Source organism: Oryzias latipes, chromosome 21, assembly GCF_002234675.1.
Source record: "Oryzias latipes chromosome 21, ASM223467v1".
Taxonomy (NCBI): domain Eukaryota; kingdom Metazoa; phylum Chordata; class Actinopteri; order Beloniformes; family Adrianichthyidae; genus Oryzias; species Oryzias latipes.
Window position 1 is genome coordinate 10,708,151 of NC_019879.2, and position 19,111 is coordinate 10,727,261.

The following is a 19,111-nucleotide window of genomic DNA, read 5'->3' on the forward strand; positions in this document are numbered from 1 at the left end:
CCTCAGTGTGGGAAAGGGACACTACATTATTGTATGGCTCTTTCAAAATTACATTTAAAAATATGTGGCGTTTATGGCTCTCTCGGCAAAAAAGGTTCCCGACCCCTGCTCTAAGTTGTACGTGGGACTCTTGGTACGGAGCAACCTCACCCCCTCTTCTCGTCGCACATAACTGAGAGCTCACTGTTAAAGCCCTCTCCCGCTAGCCCCTCACACCCTCAACCTAACACGTTTATTACTTTCCAGTTTTTCATTTCCTGGAAGCAGGTCACCAGGGCTTGGCTTGACTTAGGATTGATGTAATGCCACATGCTTCCTTATCCCGTTAGAATTAGGAGACTGTCCGCTCAGAGAATCACGAACCAACTCCAGGCAGTTATGGCTGCTCTGTGAAAGAGGAGTATGTTCACTAATGGGTCCAGATCGTTGCTGGATCTGAGAATTGGACAGAGCCATTGTGACGTCACCCATAGAAAAAGGCCTACTTCTGGTTCCAATGAAATGAAGTCAATTCAGTCGACATTTTTTCACGCAATGGACTCCGCCATGTTATAACCAGACGTCATCAGTAAGCAGTGATTGTTCCAAGTCGGTCTGAGTCATCTTTTCTGGCAATCAGGATTATGTTTGTTTGTTTGGTAGGGCCACACCCCCTACCACTTGAAAGCGGGCTTGAGAGGTGAAACCACATACGTTTATTAAGGCATCTGGTTGCCCAGTTCATAACTAATTACAGAAAAAATATGGGGAACAAATAGAATTAGACAAAACATGTTGAGAGGAGGCATCATCAGGCAAGAATGGTTATTCTGGAAAAAAAACAATGTCTGAGTAATAGCTGTTATTTCTTTATAGAGGTCTATGGGATTTTGGCTTTTTGGAACTAGTAGGTACTTCCTGTTTGGAATGGGAGGGGGGAGGGGGTAACTAGGTCCAGGTCTCATATATAGTCAATAGATTAAATCCTGCCTTGGACAGGAAGTCATAGGTAGAAGACGCAAAGTGAACAACATGATCAATGTCCCAGAACAGATCCCTGATGAACCCCAAAGGTAAATGCAACCATTCTTGACACCTGAAAATTTGTTTTAAAAAAGTTCTGCGGTGTGACCCGGTATTATTTGTTCCAAATAAGTAGAACTAGGATGTAGTATCCTTGACGCAAGTGTGCATTAGCATTCATGGTTGATGTAAGTTTGAACAATGCAGTATCAACAAACCATTGGAAGCTCTTTCAGATTTTGTTTCTTTTATTTTAGGTTTTAAACTTTTTTTACAGTCAGCTATTTTCCGAACAGCCTTAGCACACAAATATAACACGTCTTTTTACCAATTTTTCTTCACAATTATATCATTTAATTTGATTTTCCTCATCTTTTAATGACTAAAAGGTGGACATGTGTCTGTAAACCAAGGTGCATTTGATTCTGTACAAGCTCTTGTTTCTACTTCTGTTTATCATTATGCACAGTGACGTGTAAGAACTCATATGCAAACACTTTTGCATTTCTTCCTCAGTTGTTTTGTGTGCAAACACAGAGCGCACCTGTGGATGTTACCATTTCAGCAGGCCCCTCCCCTCCGCTGCACAGACGCTGTAAGGTGAAACCCTGAAATTCAGCCTGCTTTGTTGTTTTCCCTTCAGATCAGCCTTTTCTTTTCAAGGCAGCAAAGATGAAATAACCTTCTTTTTTTTTGTTTGTTTCTGGCTTGTTTGTGGTTTCGTTGGACTGCTTATCCTGCAACGCATGAAGTGCGATGGAAAGAGAAGCAACTGACAACAGGCCTGAGCCAGGTCACAGCAGCGAGAGGTAGACTGTTTTCTCTGTCCTGGACTTCACGCTTTCCATTTATTTCTAGTTTATAAAACTTCTATTCATGTCAACCTTTTTTTTTTTTTTTTTATCTGACAGTAAGAATTTAAATGTGAACATGGATTTGAATGCTGCTTCCTCATCTGTGACCTTTCATTTATATCAGTTGGGTTCCTCTCCAACCATTTTGCTTTAAAATTGGTCCAGCTTTGTTTAAATCTTGGAAAAGTACTGGCACAAGGATCTGTTGTTCCTAACTCAAATTTATATGTGACATATTGCTAAACTATTCATCCAGCAGGGGCATTTGATCCCCTCTGCTGGAGAAACCCAACCCGCTGATGTGACAGTGTGTTTGAACAGAGGAAAGAAAATAAGGGTGTGGTTTGACAAGGCCCATCTTTATGTTGTCGTTGGTCCTGGCAGAGTTGACTCCTATGGCTTTGAGAGACCTTGCGATTTCGACTCCTACAAGGAGATGATGAATCAGTATGTGGGCGTCCTCAACAGGAGGTCTATGAGATGGTCGCGACTTCTCCAGCAGAAACCCGAGGTGGAGAAGAACCTGACAGGTGCCAAAGACGTCAATTCATTGTTGATTTGAAGCTTTGGGAATGCATGGGTAACTCTAAATAATCTGTTTGGAAAGTGAAGAGATTTGTGCGTAAAGGTGTTCCCAGTGAACACCGGGCAAAGATCTGGATGGCGGCCAGCGGCGCTCAGCAGCAAATGGAGAGTAAACCCGGTTATTACCAGTCTCTGCTGGCCATGGAGCACGACACCAAGCTGAAGGAAACCATCCATACAGGTGGGAAGAAGCTCTCAGTCTACTGAAGTCCATTTTTCCTGAACGTCAAGCGTTACGAGTATCGTTTTTGAACAGACATGCATCGGACCTTTCCTGACAACGTCTTCTTCCAGAGCCATGCTGAGGCGGGCCTGCAGAAGGTGCTGCACAACGTCCTGCTGGCATACGGACACCACAATCAGGCTGTGGGATATTGTCAGGTAAGGAAAGTGCATCGTCTGTTTGACTAAAAACAAATGACGTCACATGATACTCTGAGTTTCAGCTAAGTGGTTTGCCAATTAGATCTTTTAGTGAAGGTGGAACGTTTGCATTTGTAATGGCAGATATTGCGCCTACTTGTTTCAATGGCTACAAAAAGTTATTACTATTAATATGTTACTACCAAAATGTTAATATTTACTATCGATATTTAAAATGTTACTATTGACATTTAACCCATTAGTTTTCTGCATCTCCAACTTAGTGCAAATCGATTCTAGATTTTTGTTTCCTTGAAATCAGCACAGCTTCATTTTACTTCATTCAACTATAAAAGCAAAAACAGAAGAAGTTGATCAAGATAAATCTGAATGAATTCAGTGTCCAACCATGTTTTTACTCAACAGCTGAATCCATGTGATGCGTTACAACTAGTGCACCAGATTTGGTTACCATAAAGAACGTCACGAGAACCAAGAACTCAGTAAGAGTTCAAGTCCATTACAGTCAAATTAAACAAAGGGGAAAGAATACTGAAATGTTGCGGTCCATACAGGCTATTGGTTGGAGATGTCCCACCCCTCCAAAAGGAACACAGAGGATTGTTGTGCAAAACCTTTAGGCTCCTTTGATTTTTGAGCGTATGTAGTTAATTCCTCAGTGCTTTAATGAACTGCTGCTGCTCTGTAGAAACTATGTCCTAGAAAACAACACAGGATTTGGCTAGAAACAGCATGATCATAATTCAAAACCACTGGAAATGCTTTTAAAATGGGAGTATTTCAGGCAGGCAACTCGACCAGTGCGTTTACCTGGTCACTCCTCCCCGTGGGCTGTTCAGTCTAATGAACTCACCTGTTCAGCGTCCTACTTAAGTTCCAGGTGTGCGGTCCAATCCCCCTTCTTCCATTTCCACGAGCTCTGCGTTCATCATCCCACCCTCCTCCCCGGCTTCCACCTGTGAGCTCCGTTAGGGGTATTTTAATACCCAAAGTTTTCTATGGAGACCTTTGTTTTATGCATCTGAACGGAGCATTATGCCAAACTAAAATAAATATGGAATAAATCTTGTTGTCTGACTGAAATTTGTCTGACTGAAATCGATCAAAAGATGATCAGAGTGGGATTTTAACTTTAACCTGGAAAGGAATTGAACCCGGGCTTCTGGTACTATTTCTTCCAGACTGTTTAAAAAAAAACACAAAAGTATGTGAGGAACTATTTAATCTGTTATTCTTCTTTAAATAATGCTCTTTGTCTTTATCCAAATGATGTGGAAGTGTTCTGAATAGTAAATCTGCTTTATTTACTGAAGATTTATCTTAACCTTTCCTTTTCTAGAAGTAAAAGAAGTGAAGTTTTTGGCTCACATTGGGGCCTGGTAAACAATAAGAATCAACATCTCTTCAGGCCTGGCTATGTTTCTGCTGAATGTCAATTCTTTTGTAGTCACTAATGTTTCCAAGTCATGCAAACATGTTTGCACAAACAATTTCAATAGATGATTCTCAATTACTTTGATGAATTAACCTTCAACTGTCGGGAATTTACAGGAAGTCTAAATTCATGTAAATTTAGACTTCCAACTTGTCAGTGGGCTACATGATGGCGCCTCACAGGGAGAAGGCCTTGGTTCAAATCCTGTATGGCTCCTTTCTGTGTGGAGTTTGCATGGTCTCCCCGTGCATGTGCGGGTTTTCCCCGGGCACTCCAGCTTCCTCCCACCGTCCACAAACATTCTTCATAGGTTCATTGGTGAATGTAAATTGTCCCAGAGTGAATGTGTGAAGGGGTGTGTCCCTGCAACAGACTGGCGACCTGTCCGGGGTGTACTGAACCGTCGCCTAACAGTAGCTGGAATTGGCTCCAGCGGGTTCTGAGACTGTATGAATGGATGGATTATTATAAGTAACAAGGCTTCACAATATCCCACTTCTGACACCAGTTTCAAAAGAAGACATGTTCATTTTGAACATTCTTTTACCTTGTTTTCATTTTTGTTTGTTTGTCTAATCTATTTTTTTAAGAGTTTTATTTTTAATAGAATTAATCTGGCCAGTCTGACAACTATATCAACCGGTGATTTGCATGGAGAGACAATCCCTCGATATTTTCATTCATGAGGGCGTGTTCTTACTGAAAACCTCAACACCGACTCACCATACTACTCAAAAACTGAGCTGGTTGTTACTCAGTAAGGTCTCTCATTTAACTCAGTACCTTCCTGTTGATGCCGGGCTTTTCCCTGCATCAAACATCAAACAAATATAGGAATTGGATGAGTTTATTTTTATGTTATCAATATGTTAGTTTATGCTTTTCAAAGCTCTTTAATCCATGTACTTTTAAAAGCATCAATTGTGCATTTGCGTCTGAAAACCAATAAAATGTTTAGGATTCAAAGTGCATCTTTGTAAAATTTAATACCACATTTTTGAACAATGTTTGATCATTAAAGAAATGCAGGTGAGGCAGTGTTTTATACTGTGTTTTATATGCAAACATGTTTTGCTAATTGTACAAGATAATTACAATGTTCTATCCTGTGTCTGTGTGTGTCCATTCCAGGGAATGAACTTTATTGCCGGGTACCTCATCATCATCACCAAAGATGAAGAAAAATCCTTCTGGCTCATGGATGCTTTGTTAGGCAGAATACTCCCCGGTAAATTAACAAAAACAAGTCACATACAGACACAACAAGACAGCAAAAAGGGACCAAAGAATTTTTAAGTCTATAAAAAAGAATGGATTCTTTACATTTTTTGTACCATAAGTATCAAAGTCCTTTTATAGCATATTTACACTGACTAGCTTCCATGTGCATCTGTTATCTACACTACAAACCACAGTATTGTGTTGTGACAACATGAAGATAAAATTAGTCAATACACTGTTAAAAAGGTTCTTTAAATTCAAGACAAAAAATTATTAAGAAGTAATAAAGTATTAAACCTAGTACGGTACAGTGTATTTTTGTAGTCCACTGCAAAAACTGAGTCTTAGGAAACAAATCTTATCAAGAAAGTCTTTGAATAGCAAAACTTCTTTTAGTGATTAGATTATTTTCTCAAAATAGTAATACTTGAATTTCTTACGATTTTACGATTTTTTTTACGTATTTCTGTGGGGTCTGTTTTTGCAGTGTATGTTGAAAATGTATGCTTCCAACTTAGAAAAAACAGGCACATTTCCGAAAAACAAATGTTAAAAATATATTATTACCACAAAGCAGGCGATTATGTAAGGGATAATGGCCAACAAGGTACCCACAATCAGAAATTAATGGACAATGTGGAAACCTGAAGCATCCAACGCGAAGCAGAGGACGGTTACTTTCGTGAAGGCAGTTAATTTCTGATAATGGACACTTGGAAGGCCATAATACCGCTCATACCATAGTCACCTACAAAAGAAATAAATATTTAAACTACATGTATAGTACTTTTTTCTTGTTATTTTTTTCGGTTTAAATCACTTTTTAACAAAAAATAGACTATTTGATGCGTGGTGCAGCACGTTGCCATGGTAATGGCTGAGCCAACATCGACTGCGGCAGCAAAGGAAAGTGGTATAAATGCTGATCGTCACAATTGGTTAAATAAAGCATCAGTTCACCTCTTATCGCTTGTTTTTGTTCAGATGATGAAGTAAAAGTTTGTTTCAAAGACGTCAGCGGATTCAGGCTTTGTGACTGGAACTTCTCTTTTAGGTGTACATTATCACTGTCCATTACCACGTTTTAATCCGCACCAAGGAGCCAATCAGAATCAAGTTTTCCCCCGGACCATGGTATAAAGTACAAAGTAACTGTTTCAGTTCAGTTTTTGTTCATTTAACGTTCATATTTTAACTGTTTTAGAACCATAATCATCCCACAGCGCTCAGTTTGAATTGTGACGACACAAAAACAGCAGTATTTTAAATGTAGTCTTTGCAGATGATTGTGAAAAATAGCCTCGTTGCATTATGATTTAAGGGAGATTGATGGTAGGTCTGATTTGATTTAAAATTCAGCTTTTTACACTAAATTAGCTTCGCACAGCTCACTTTGTCCCCATATTTGTGTAGTTAATTTAACTGAAACATTTTGTGAAAGAATATGAACTAATAAGCGTGACCTACCTCCATAGATTACTACAGCCCTGCTATGTTGGGGCTCAAGACAGATCTTGAGGTGTTGGGGGAGCTGGTGAAGGCCAAAGCCCCCGCAGTAGGACAGCTCATGGCCCAGTATCCGGGCATATGGACTTTGGTGGTGTCCCGCTGGTTCATCTGTCTCTACATTGACATTCTTCCAATTGAGGTGAAAAAACGTTTTGATTAAACCGCAGCAACAGCGTCCTCGAAGGTCCTAACAGGCACGGTTTGTTTTCTCCTCACGCCCAGACGGTTCTGCGGATCTGGGATTGTCTTTTCTACGAGGGATCCAAAGTTCTGTTCAGAGTCGCTCTGACTCTCATCCTTCACCATCAGACGGAGATTCTGCGAGCACGCTCCCTGCCTGACGTCTGTGAATGCTTCAAGCAGATGACCTGTGGAGCTTTCACCATGGACTGCCACGCCTTCATGCAGGTAAGGAGAAAGTCCAGGAGCCTGCTGTACACGGGTAGGGCCTCTTTGTTTGCATGTTTTAGAGGCCTTCATTTACAAGGGCACTGGCCATTTCTGACCCCGTTTTGGGACTTGCCACTTCCGGTTTCGCTGTCAGAAAAAACTGAATTAAAGCCCAATTCATGATGTATAATATTTATTATATTAAAAGCAAAAAGACTAATTCAAACTCAGCAAAAAAGAAATTTTCTAAAAAGACAGGAAACACATTTTTAATTTCTTAAAAAGCTTACTGTAAAGAGGTCATAAATAGAGTTTTTTTTTTTTTTGGTGATGTAAAGGCACTGAAGTGATCCAGCAAGTTTTAGTCGAAGTCATTTCTTATTTTTCAGAGGTTAGAAACCAGATCTGGAAGTTTCAAATCTCCCACGCTGGTCCTCCAAACGTTTCTTGTAGTTTTCCAGCTCATCTTGCTGTATTTGCTTCAGAATACCTGCATCAAATGTTTTGTCAATTATAAACTCCAATAATCTGAATCAACTAGTTAGAAGTGTCTAGGGCACCGACACTTTACAGACAAACTCTGAGGAAAATTGTGTTTTTCACACATTCTTGTAGCGTTTTTCTCATGATAGAGGACACACAAGGAAAATTAAGCTCAAATTTACTTTTCTGAGTATTTCTTTATTGAACTTGTTGAGAAACAGAAGCAGGTGGAAAAAGCTTTTTGAAAAAGATCTTATTTGTGACACGCTGGACAGACCACAATCTCTCTGCTCCGCTCCATTCTGATCCATTCACTTGCAGACAAATAGATTCATGTACGTTTCTCAGAGGTGGGGGAATTTCTAATGATGTTTGGAGCAGGGAGCTTGTGACCTGCCCTGTGTATATTTTACACCCCAAATAAAATGGTATTTGTTTGTTTGCTTCTGATTCACAGAATTCCAATTTTATGCTTAATTTTGTTTAATATCTGTCCTCCGTCGTGATAAAAATGCTCCAAGAACATGATAAAACACCAAAAAACACAATTTTCACAAGAATGGGTCTTTAAGTCTAAAACATTAACCTCCTAAAAAAAATCACAAGTTGTCAAAAATCAAACTGATATTTTCTTTTCCCCCTCTGCAGAAGATTTTCACAGAACCCGGCAGCCTGTCGATGTCAACTATCCAAAAGTTGAGAGAGAAATGCAGACAACAAATCCTGGAAGAAGAGTCAAGACGACCATGAAGTTCTCTAACTTTATTTTTTTTGTTTTAATCAAGGCCCCTCTTTCCATCCCATAATCCAGTCAGACCAAACAACCACTGTGATGGACTTGACCGTTTGGGGGCAACATGCAGACAATAACATGGAGCCTCTGCAGTGGTTTAGACAATATCACTGTCAAGAATCCAAATAAGCATCTAAAAACTGAAATCACATTTAAATGTTAAATATATTATATCTAGTTGGAAGAAACATTGAATTTATTTAATGTACAAATTTGTTACCATCTCTCTTCATAGTAGGAACAAATGAAAGTCTCCTGTGTTTGCTGTAATTTGTCAGGTTTCACTAAAAAATAAAAAAAGTACCTGAATGATGAAACCAAACAGTTTTCTATGGAGTGGCAGGCATCAATAAAAAAATTAAAGAATTGCTCTCAAAATTATAATTTTATGTTCCTTTTCACGTTTTCTTTTTCCAGTACACTTCATATTACCCCCCCCCTCCCCCCCGTGTTTTTGTACTTTCTAAATTAAACCTGACATTGTTCACGTCTGTTACCACAAGGGCACGCCACCATAACCCTTGTGCTATCCTAGGCACTTTACCATTGGGAGTGGGGTCATCTAGACCCACTAGACAGTGCCCTGAACCTTTTTTCTTCAATGATTTGTGATCTTCACTGGTGTCCATGGATTACATGAAATCTTTCCACCTTTATCCACCTTTGTCATGGTAAGGAGATCACGTCAATGTAGGGGGGGGGGGGGGGTCATCTAAGATAGCACAAGGGTTAAAATGAAAATAAAATTTTGAAGTTTTATTTTGATAGTACAGAGGAAGTTTTTATTTTGAAACCCAGACCAGTTTCTGGTTCTTCAGCTTTTTACGTCCGATGCATCAACAGACTAGATTGCGAAAAGCTCTCGATGCAGTGTGGAGTGACAGACATCCGACATGACGGAGGCGATGTTAACATTCTAATTGATTCATTTTACTTTTTGGTGTCAATGTAACAGATATTCACTGCAAACAGACTAGTGGAAATCCCCCCGCTAGCTAACTCGCTATTGGTGGGATAGTCCATTGCTGCAGAGGGGAAACATTTTCACACAAGCAGCAATTTAGTAATTTGGGTTTATGTAGGAGTTAAAGAATAGGAATGGAAATCATTTTATTATTTTCTATTACCTTGGGGCCTCCCAAAACGTTGGGGCAATCACCTCCCTTTGCCTGATGCTAAGTCCGCCCCTGGCTGACGTGAAGGAAGATCAAAGAGCCACACAGCCTCATTCCTTAACCTTTATTATCTTTTAAAAAAACAACAATTCAAATAAAACCACTAAAACATGAAATCACTATAGGATGTTAAGATGCTGGAGGCAAACCACATCAGGAGCACCGCTTTTTTTCCCTCCTCATTGACAGTAAACAAATCTTTGGGGCAGGAACGCGTCCCTTTCATGGCAGCAAGCGAGATGAGCGAAGGGCTTCCTGTTCTTTTGACCTAGCTTCAATCTCCTTTTTGTAACAGCAGGAAGGCACTGAAACACTAACCAGAGCATTTTGGCCGTTTCCTAATGTGCTGGACTTTCAGTGCAGCACCTCTCACTTCAGCCGCCAAAGCCCACAGGAAGGGGGGGGCAAATACATGGCAACCACAAAGAAACCCACCCAGTGGATTAATGAGGTTTAGAATAAATGTCAAACGTTGAACGAGTGTAAATGGCAGAAATCTTCCCTTTTTTCAACACCAGTCTTCAGTCTGGGTGACGCCATTTCCAATGGCCGCCCCCTAAAACACAAGAAAACGTAAGAATGTTCCACTCAGATCCTACAATCCCTTTCATAGAAATCATAAATAGTAAAGCGCAGCCTGACGACCCTCAGATCCACAGCAGGACCTGCCTTCCTGTACCAATAATGAGTTTCTGCTCAGAAAGCACAATCAGAAAGAGAAGGAGATTAGTGTTACTCAAAAAAGGCAAAGAACAGCAAACACACACAGGTCAGGGGGGTGGAGGGCAGCGGGGAGGGTGGAGCTCTGAGGTTCAGGAAACAGTGGTTGACTTTGGGGGCGGGGCAGCAGCTCTCGGGGACCGGGCGCTCTTAGATGGTCTGGTAGCCGGCGTGGCTCCTTTTCCTGCCGATGAGGTACGCCACGAGCACGATGATGACGAGCCCGGCGAGAGCCGCTCCCACGACGATGGGGATCAGCATGGCGTCTTCATCCAGCTGGCACTCCTCAGCTGACAGACAAACACGCATCTGATGAGCTTTGAAGAGACGGCGGCTGATGAACGTCCTGCCAGAAGCTCATACCTGCTCCAAACTGCTCCCCCGTCAGACCGAAGGGCTGCACCTGCACCTGAAAGGTGTTGATGGACAGCTCCTTGGTCACGGTCAGAGTTTGCTCCTGGCGGCACATGTAGGAGTAGCCCAGGCTTCCTCTCAGGTAATCCAGGCTGCTGTTCTTCACCAAGAAGGGGCCTGAGCACATTCATGAAGGTGAAAAGGTTCAATTAAACCAAATTGAACCAGACCTTGGCTACATTCACACTGCAGGGCTTAATGCTCAATTCCGATTTTTTGGAAAAAATCCGATTCACATTGTGAACTCTTGTGCTCGTGGTGATCGGATAAACGCTCTTGTAAAGCTCCATAATATGCACATCCATCTCTGCAAAAGTTGGGATGTTATTTGTTTTTGTGGGCCAAACGCGGACACACTGCTGAGGCCGAAGACGTCATGGTTGACGTCATGAAATGGGCGGAGCCTCAGAGATCCAGTCGGCATACTTACAGGTAAGAAAAAGAACAGTGAAAATAACTGGAATGTCTTCTTTTTTATTTAAATCATTCTTTAGTGTGCCAAAGGTAATATATTATCATATTTATGGAAATAGTTTACTCCGAAAGGCTAAGAAAAGCATGATGTAGGCTCTTTAAAGCATGATCACACCAGAGCAGATAAAACTCCTTTAAATGAACAGAACAGGACTCACTTTTTATGGCAGGCCAGGTTGCGTTCAGAGAAACTTCACTCAGGTGGTATTTATTTGACGTAGTATTCTGGAGGCAAAAGAGCAAAACTTCAGTCATGATCCTATAATAAAGGCAAAGAAATACAAAAAAACCTCTTGCATAATATTTACCCGACGAATATGTGCATAGTCAAATTTTCAAATATTGATCATAACTGTGGCTTTTGCGAAGACTGTCCTGAGTCAGTATGTCATCATTTCTATAATGTGGATTTTTGTTGTGCTCTGAAACCAGTTGGAACAATTTGTATAAAAACATAATTACTTTTATAGTTTTGATACTAAAAACATAGAAAATGTTAATTTATTACTTCAGACAAAATTTTATCTACTAAATGTAGAGTTAGATAGATTTCTCCTAATTTTTGGGTATTTATTACTGAATTTTATGAGAGTTAAAAATATTTATACTCCCAAAGCGTGCTATCGGGAAACACATGCTTGATGAGTAATATTTTTTTTTTGGTTAATTTGTATTGGTTTTTTTCTATTAACCATTTGGTAACTTGTAATTTCTTATTTTCTGTACTTATTTTGTGTAAAAATGTGTTTATTTGTTTGTAAATGCGTTTATATTCAATAGTTTAAAAAAAAAAACCTCAAGATTCTATCAGGTTCTAGTCGCCACCTAGTGGCCATTTCGCGAAGTGCATGACCATAGAATGAGCAGATAGAGGCGGATCTTACCAAAGTGAAAACAAAAGTGAGGTTTTTGATCTGTCCGTCTGCGGTCAGCTGTAGTACAGCTTTCTTTGAATCACACAAGCCGGACACATTTGTCGACTTTGGCACAACATTTACAACCTCCTGAAAGGTCTGTAAAGACACGGAAAAATTCATGTTTACCAACATTTCCATACTTTTATCTCCCCTGAGACCCATTTAGTCCAGGCACCTTATTCTCTGAGACGGAGTTAAAGGAGATGTTGAGCTGCAGGCCCATGTATGCCAGCAAACAGACCGTGCCGTTGCCATCAGTGAGCTGGTATGTTCCTCTCTCCGGCCTTTCCGGGTCTTTGTGGGGTGCGGCGGTGGTTTGGGGAGTGGGTGTCGGATCAGCACTATGAGCCTGATGCAGGACAGCAGCTGGAAGAGATATCTGCTTATTCATCAAGTCCCCAAAAAACCGCAAACATGAAGAAAAGCACACCAACCCTACTCTATAAGCAAGGTTTTACCAAAAGCAGCACACAAGAGTTACATTGGTGTGTTGTGAGTTTTTAGATCAAACTACAGGAGAGATGCTTTCCTCTGCTAAACTGGTTTGTTCAAAAACGCTTCACATCATGCTGACATGGAACTTTTTAGAAAACACGCTAAAGATCACATGACAGAACAAAGAAGCACAAAAAATGACTCCAATTTGTCAAAGTTATGAACAACAAAACTCTCTAGAGAAGAAAGGATTACATGAAAACAACCTGGAACAATGAGAAGAAGTCAGAATGTTTTAAAAATTTAGGAGCTGAAGTAATTTTCTTTTTTAAACTTCACTTAACAGAAAATTTGATTTGAATTGCACTCTTTTGGATTTTACCATTTAAAAACAATAAAGCAAACAAAATCTATCAGGAAAATTTTCAATTTATAAACAGTGTTTGATTCCTATTATAACTTATTAGTAGTAGTTCAAGCAGTTTGGCTGGATGAAATAAAAGTCTGCCTGAAAAGGCCTTTGATGGCAAATTGCTTTTCCCCCCCAAAAGTTGAATTATCTATCCAAGGAAGAATAGATAATGAATATGAATAATGCATTGAAAAGTTTATGGAAAAAACTGAACAGTTTCTCTGCGTATTTCATATAAACTGATGGAATTTTCTACAACGGAGCAGACGGCAGGAGGAGACTCACGGGGCGAAACACTACAGTTGTCCAGAGTGGGGCAAGTGGCCACACAAGTAGCGACTTTCTCATGTACACCGGAGTTTTAGGGCCACCAAAAAATAAATAAATAAATAAAATTATGAGATTTTAAGTCGCACATTTTCGAGAAAAACATGTAAATTTACGAGAAAAAAAACTTGTAAATTTACGAGATTAAAGTAGAAGTGAGCATACACCGTCATTAAAATCTCTGTCTCCGTCTCACTGAAGTATAGCGCTCTGTTTTTCTCCACGCGTTTCCATGGTGACTCCGGAAATCGGCGATCCATTGAGAATGTATTTATGTACTTGCCGTACACGTGCATTAACCCAGGGTTACCAAGTCGAGCGTAATTACGTTAACTCATATCCGGTCTTTTGGAACCAACATACCCAGAGTAAGCAAGTACAGGCGGACTTCAGCCAGAGTTCAGGGTTAAAGTCAGGGTAGTTTAAAAATGCTTCCTGGAATACCCCCCAGCCTTAAAAGCCCTTTGTGGACCTCCAGCCTGGGAGAAGGGAGCTTTGCTGCAACCTGTCTCCACTGCAGCTTGGTGCTCTTCTCCACATTTTTCTGTAGTTTGTGTTGAACTTTGTGGTTTTTCTGTTCAGGCTCACTTCTGTGTAGTCCTTCGTTTGTGGTTATGTTTAAGTGAAGCTGTAGGGATGAACTTTTCTTTCCACATATGTTTTCTCCTGTTTAAGTTAGTCTGAGGTTACAGTTTTGTCATTGATTTCCCTTTTCTTTCATTCACAGGCAAGATTTCAGATTTTAGTTAGGTGGGGTTTTGTTAGTTATTTTGGCCTTGGTTCACCCTGAAGCCGTTTTGCTTCAGCTTAAGTTATTGTTGGTTTTGTATTTATTAATTTGTAAATACATTTGTTGTTTTGTATGGAGACAATCGTTTGGTGTTTTAGTTAAAAAAAAACATTACTTTTATTTTATGCTCCTCTAATCGCCCTAGACACAAAAAAGGGGCATAACAGCTTAATTATGTTCTCCGTTATCAGAAAAACGCAACAAGAATATGTTAAAAAAAAGACCATTTTCAAATTTGGAGTGGGTCTTCAATACAGAAAAGTAAGTTATGACTACAGTGACAAAAACTGCAAATAGGTCCTCTGCTGTCAGCAAAAACCTCCAGCCAGCTTTTTACTTCCCATCAGTTAGTGGTCCTGCCGAAATTCAGGAAGCATGAAGTTTCACGGAGACAAAAAATGTCTGAAACTCTTCCAGCTTTTTTCAAATTACGCCATTATATTAATACCAGGTTCAGTAATAAAAAAAAAAAAATAAACACTGAGGAAAAGTATACTGCTAGTATACTATGATGAGGGCTCAGCTCGGCTAATTTGGCATCGATCCCGGAGGTGATTAAAAAGTCTTATGTACAAGAAAAATAGGTCTGGAGCTAACCAGAAACACTTACCCAGCATCAGCGGTAAGAAAACTCCCAGACACAAACACCGAGCAGCGGCAACGCGGGTCATGTTCTGGCTCTAAAATCACAGCAGCAAAGGACGGAACGCAGTGAGTGAGTTAGCTACTTTTAGCAGCTAGCGCGGCTAACGTTAGCGTCCGAACAAAACAAAAGAAGCGGGAAATGTGCCAAAATGTCTTAACGATTCAAAAAATAAGCCAATTTCTCTTAAACTAAAGCGACTCTAAACTTTCTTAATCTTTAGATACAAGCTACGAGTACAATTTCGTCTGCTTGTTGCACAACAATACAGCAAACCCTGACACAAGGGTCATGTGACTCTGAAACGCCTAGAAAGTCACGTGGTGTCATACAGCCTATTGGAGAGCGTTATGTGCGCATTTGCAAAAATTAAAGGGCCAGTGCAGATTTTTTTTTCCATCAGTTTTTCAACAACAAATCATATGGTGTCAGTTGACACCTTAAAATCATTTCGAGAACATTTGTTGGCTCGTCGCTAATGGTTAACCATTATGAGTTTAAGTTTTATTATTCTGATTAGGTAAAAATACTGATTTTGGCGGGAGGGATGTTCCCTACAAAACGTGTCATACATGAAATCCTGGAGTGGAGAACATCACTGATATGACCCAATCAGGTTTGCATTGCAACCATCGACATATATTACGATTGCAACATGTTTTTTAAGATTTGTCCAAACTTGTCTGAACTACTACTATCTTTTTCAGCTTCTGCATTCTATTAAAGTTGTTGCATACTGCAGACTCCTGCCACTAGATTGTCTGTCTCGCACAGTCCAGAGCAGGGGTCTGCAACCTGAGGCCCCAGAGCCACATGAAGCTCCTTTATTCCTTGGCTTTGAAGAAAAACACCAACAATTGGAATTAATAATGTTTTATTTTTGGTATTATGAACACTACCAAAATGCTGACATAAGAATAATGATGGCTAAAGGGTTAAATTATTGTCAGAGATGTTTGTTATTGGAATAGATTTAAAGTCCCGCTATCACAATCTCTTTGAACTACATTATATTTTGGGCTACATTGCAACAGCAAGCAGCACTGTCTGTGGCTCAGAACTGATTTGATGCTAGCAAATGCACATTGTTGAATTCACTTGCTTAGCAAATAAAATAAAACGCCAGAAAGAAAGTGAATATTTTCATGTAATTTTCCAAATGTAACCAGGGCTGAACTCTTTTCTTGGCCGCACAGACCCAGAGGAAGGGTCACGTTACGTTGAGGATTACAGTTAGGATTAAGATGGTTCACACTGAAAACGATTCGCGGCAGATTTAAGTCAATGGTATAGATGCAATCTCTGGTCCAGCGGTGCGGAATTTCAAAAAGCAGTGCATTCGCACTACAAAAAATAAAATGTGTTTATCAAATTGTGGTGTGGATTTATGGAACAGATTGGAGGAAGGTTTAAAACAGAGCAAAGGTTCACATGTATTCACAAAAAACCTACAAGAAGTCACTAATAGAACTTTATAAAGCCAGAAATGATCAATAAAACAAAAAATGTCCCTTTTACACAGTTGGCATGCAGAATGTAATATAATAGTACAAATCTGTAAATAGAAATACGCGCATCATCAAGCGTTGTAAAAAAGGGTTGGGATCAGACAAGATTTCTCTTCAACCCACTCCTTTTAGAGCACACTGTGTTACTTTATGTGTCTATTTTAAACTACCCTGTTAAATCTGCCTACATGAAAAAATAAAATGACAGAATTTCAAATTAGGATAAAAGCTTATCCCTTCATAACCATTCATATCATATATGTATGATACCTGCATATCTGAGAGGCTTTTTTGCGATGGAGTTTTAGGGCCATAAAAAAAGATTAAAATTACGAGATTTAAAGTCGTACATTTACGAGAAAAAACTTCTCGTAAATTTACGATTTTAAAGTCGCATTTAAATAAAAAATGTTGTTAACTGGCCCTGAAACTCCATCTTACCTTTTTAAGTAGCATGATCCAAAATTTCCTTAAAAACTCATTGCATATACCGGTAACTGTTTTCTGTCTGTAGTTTGTTATTATTCCACTAGGGGCAGTAGAAGGGCTTTTCCTGTTCATTTCAAAATGGCTGCCTCCTTGTAATCTCAAAAACACTTTTGGGGGGGAAAAGTTAAGCTAATTTTCTAAACTTTATGGTGAGACTAATTAATATTTTGTTATCCTTTTTTTAGATTAATACTTACTGTATTGAAACAATGCATATTTTTTTTAACATGAATACTTTATATTACAGTTACACCATGTTAAAAATCCTTTGAGGCAGTATGGCATCAACTAGAAGTCACTGAGCGGTACGGTGCATTTTGGTCCGCTGGTTCGGTTAAGAATGGTCCAGGCCCAGAGCTGCCATTGATTGGAGCTGGGGCCTGCCCTACATACTTAATATACACAAAAACACTCACGTAGGGTCCTGTGGGGGACACATTTGGACGATCAGATTCCGCTGTTGAAGAGTGGAGGAGTCTGTATTGCCCCGGTCCAGCAAATGTTAATTGCACGTCTTTAGAACACATACGTACACACACACAGCGAGAGGCGGATGGTCATGTTGTTCCCTGTCGTGGTGGTGGGGCGGGCAAGCATCTGCTGCCAGGGCATTGGTGGGGTCCTGAGGGTTTCTTGCGCCCCTGACCTTGCAGTTCTTTTCCACGCGGTGAGGATGCCCACAACATCTGAGCTGGGTGGATCGAATCCCCCGAGAAGCAGCTAGTGCCCCTTTCTGGGCACACCAGGGTGCCCCAGTATTTCCATCTACGTAATTCCTCACAGCAACTAGAGTCTGGTCCTCAGGCTCAACATCCCCTGGCCCTGTCTGGGGCCAGGGGATGCTAGTCGGCGGTGTCTGCCTTCCCAGTCAGGTGCTTGGTTTCTGCCGCTTCCCCATGCTTGTCCTAATTAACGCTGGAAGACAACTTGCCCGGGTGTGCAGTGCGGGCTAGCCATGGGTGGTCCCGGCCTGCCTCTAGGGATGGGGGCAGGTGGGGCCTCAGGACTCCCGAGCAGTGACATGCCTCGGTGCAGTTGGGACATAGGGTCTGGGCCCGGAGCACCTTGGGGTGAGACTGATCCCAGCCCTGGCTGGGGCTCTGGGTCTGCGCACTTTCTGTTCCTCCTACTTCTTGACTGGGGAGCTGCTGGGTCTTAGCCTCTGGCTCTGTCTCCTTGGTGGGGGTCCGGTATGCGTGATGGTGGTTGCTACCGGGTCTTTGTCTGGCGGTGGGGCTCTGCCACTGGCTCTGGGGTGTGGGGTGCGGGCAGGCCTGCTGCCTTTGCTGGAACTTTCAATGTGATCAAGGTACACTCTAAGAAGCACACATTCATTCAACCCACCTGCTTTTTCACTTTTGCACAAATATGGGCAGGGGTAGTCTTTTTACAACCCTCTCCGAGAATATTGGCGATGCAAATTGTATGTGTATATGTCTGTGTGCATAAATCATGTGAGATAAATCTTCCATCATTAATGTATGACTATATTTAAAACCTGTAAATAGCTTTGAGCACACTATTTGTTGGTGTGTGTGTGTATGTGCATGTGAGAACTAAGTCATGGAATTTGCTTATGATACTCCTATGTTGTGACTCTGTATTATTGACTGCCCCCCCATCTCCCCCATCTTAACCCACTTATCCCCCATCTCCAACTTCCCACTCTCTCCCTCTCTTTTCCTTTTCCGTTTGCTCCAACAAGGAATGCATATAAATATAATTATTATAAATAAAGCTTAGCCTCAAGTACAAAAGGGGTTTATAAAAACATACTCTCTGTTTGTCTGAAGATCCATAAACCCCGATTGTAACAGTACAATCTGTCCAACACAAGAGGCCATCCGCTCTGATCTGCTTGCTCAGCTGTTGGACTGGACAGGGAAAAAAAATATAATGGTCCGGGCAATTCAGGCAAGCGTTTCAGCTCAAAGTTGGAGCGCCACAGCTCATGCGGGGGTGAAGCTAACAACCACAACAACGGAGGTCTCCCTGATGCTCATTTTTTTCTGCTTGGGTTTTGGTACTTTGTATCTACAAAGCATTTCAGGCAGACAACTCTTGCAGTAAGAAATATTTATTTGACATACTTAATTTTTCACATTCTTTAAGTTGGCATTCACATCTTTTCGTTTGCCATAAGGCTCCGTT

At 40.7% G+C, this 19,111-nt stretch overlaps 2 protein-coding genes across 2 annotated transcripts; one reads left to right on the forward strand and one right to left on the reverse strand.

Moving 5' to 3' along the window:
- Positions 1-1,433: 1,433 nt before the first annotated feature.
- LOC101171119 (growth hormone-regulated TBC protein 1-A-like) lies at positions 1,434-9,037 on the forward strand. Its single transcript, XM_023950753.1, has 8 exons — positions 1,434-1,811; positions 2,241-2,386; positions 2,464-2,622; positions 2,698-2,822; positions 5,392-5,488; positions 6,957-7,129; positions 7,213-7,398; positions 8,512-9,037. Exons 1-8 carry the CDS (start codon positions 1,759-1,761, stop codon positions 8,611-8,613), a joined length of 1,041 nt encoding a protein of 346 aa, XP_023806521.1. The 5' UTR covers positions 1,434-1,758; the 3' UTR covers positions 8,614-9,037.
- An 843-nt stretch (positions 9,038-9,880) lies between these two features.
- Positions 9,881-15,283, reverse strand: LOC101171619 (lysosome-associated membrane glycoprotein 1). The gene is made up of 6 exons (XM_004081495.4): positions 14,931-15,283; positions 12,532-12,722; positions 12,324-12,452; positions 11,598-11,664; positions 10,915-11,082; positions 9,881-10,841 (listed from the first exon to the last, which is right to left on the reverse strand). Exons 1-6 carry the CDS (start codon positions 14,989-14,991, stop codon positions 10,702-10,704), a joined length of 756 nt encoding a protein of 251 aa, XP_004081543.1. The 5' UTR covers positions 14,992-15,283; the 3' UTR covers positions 9,881-10,701.
- Positions 15,284-19,111: the final 3,828 nt, after the last annotated feature.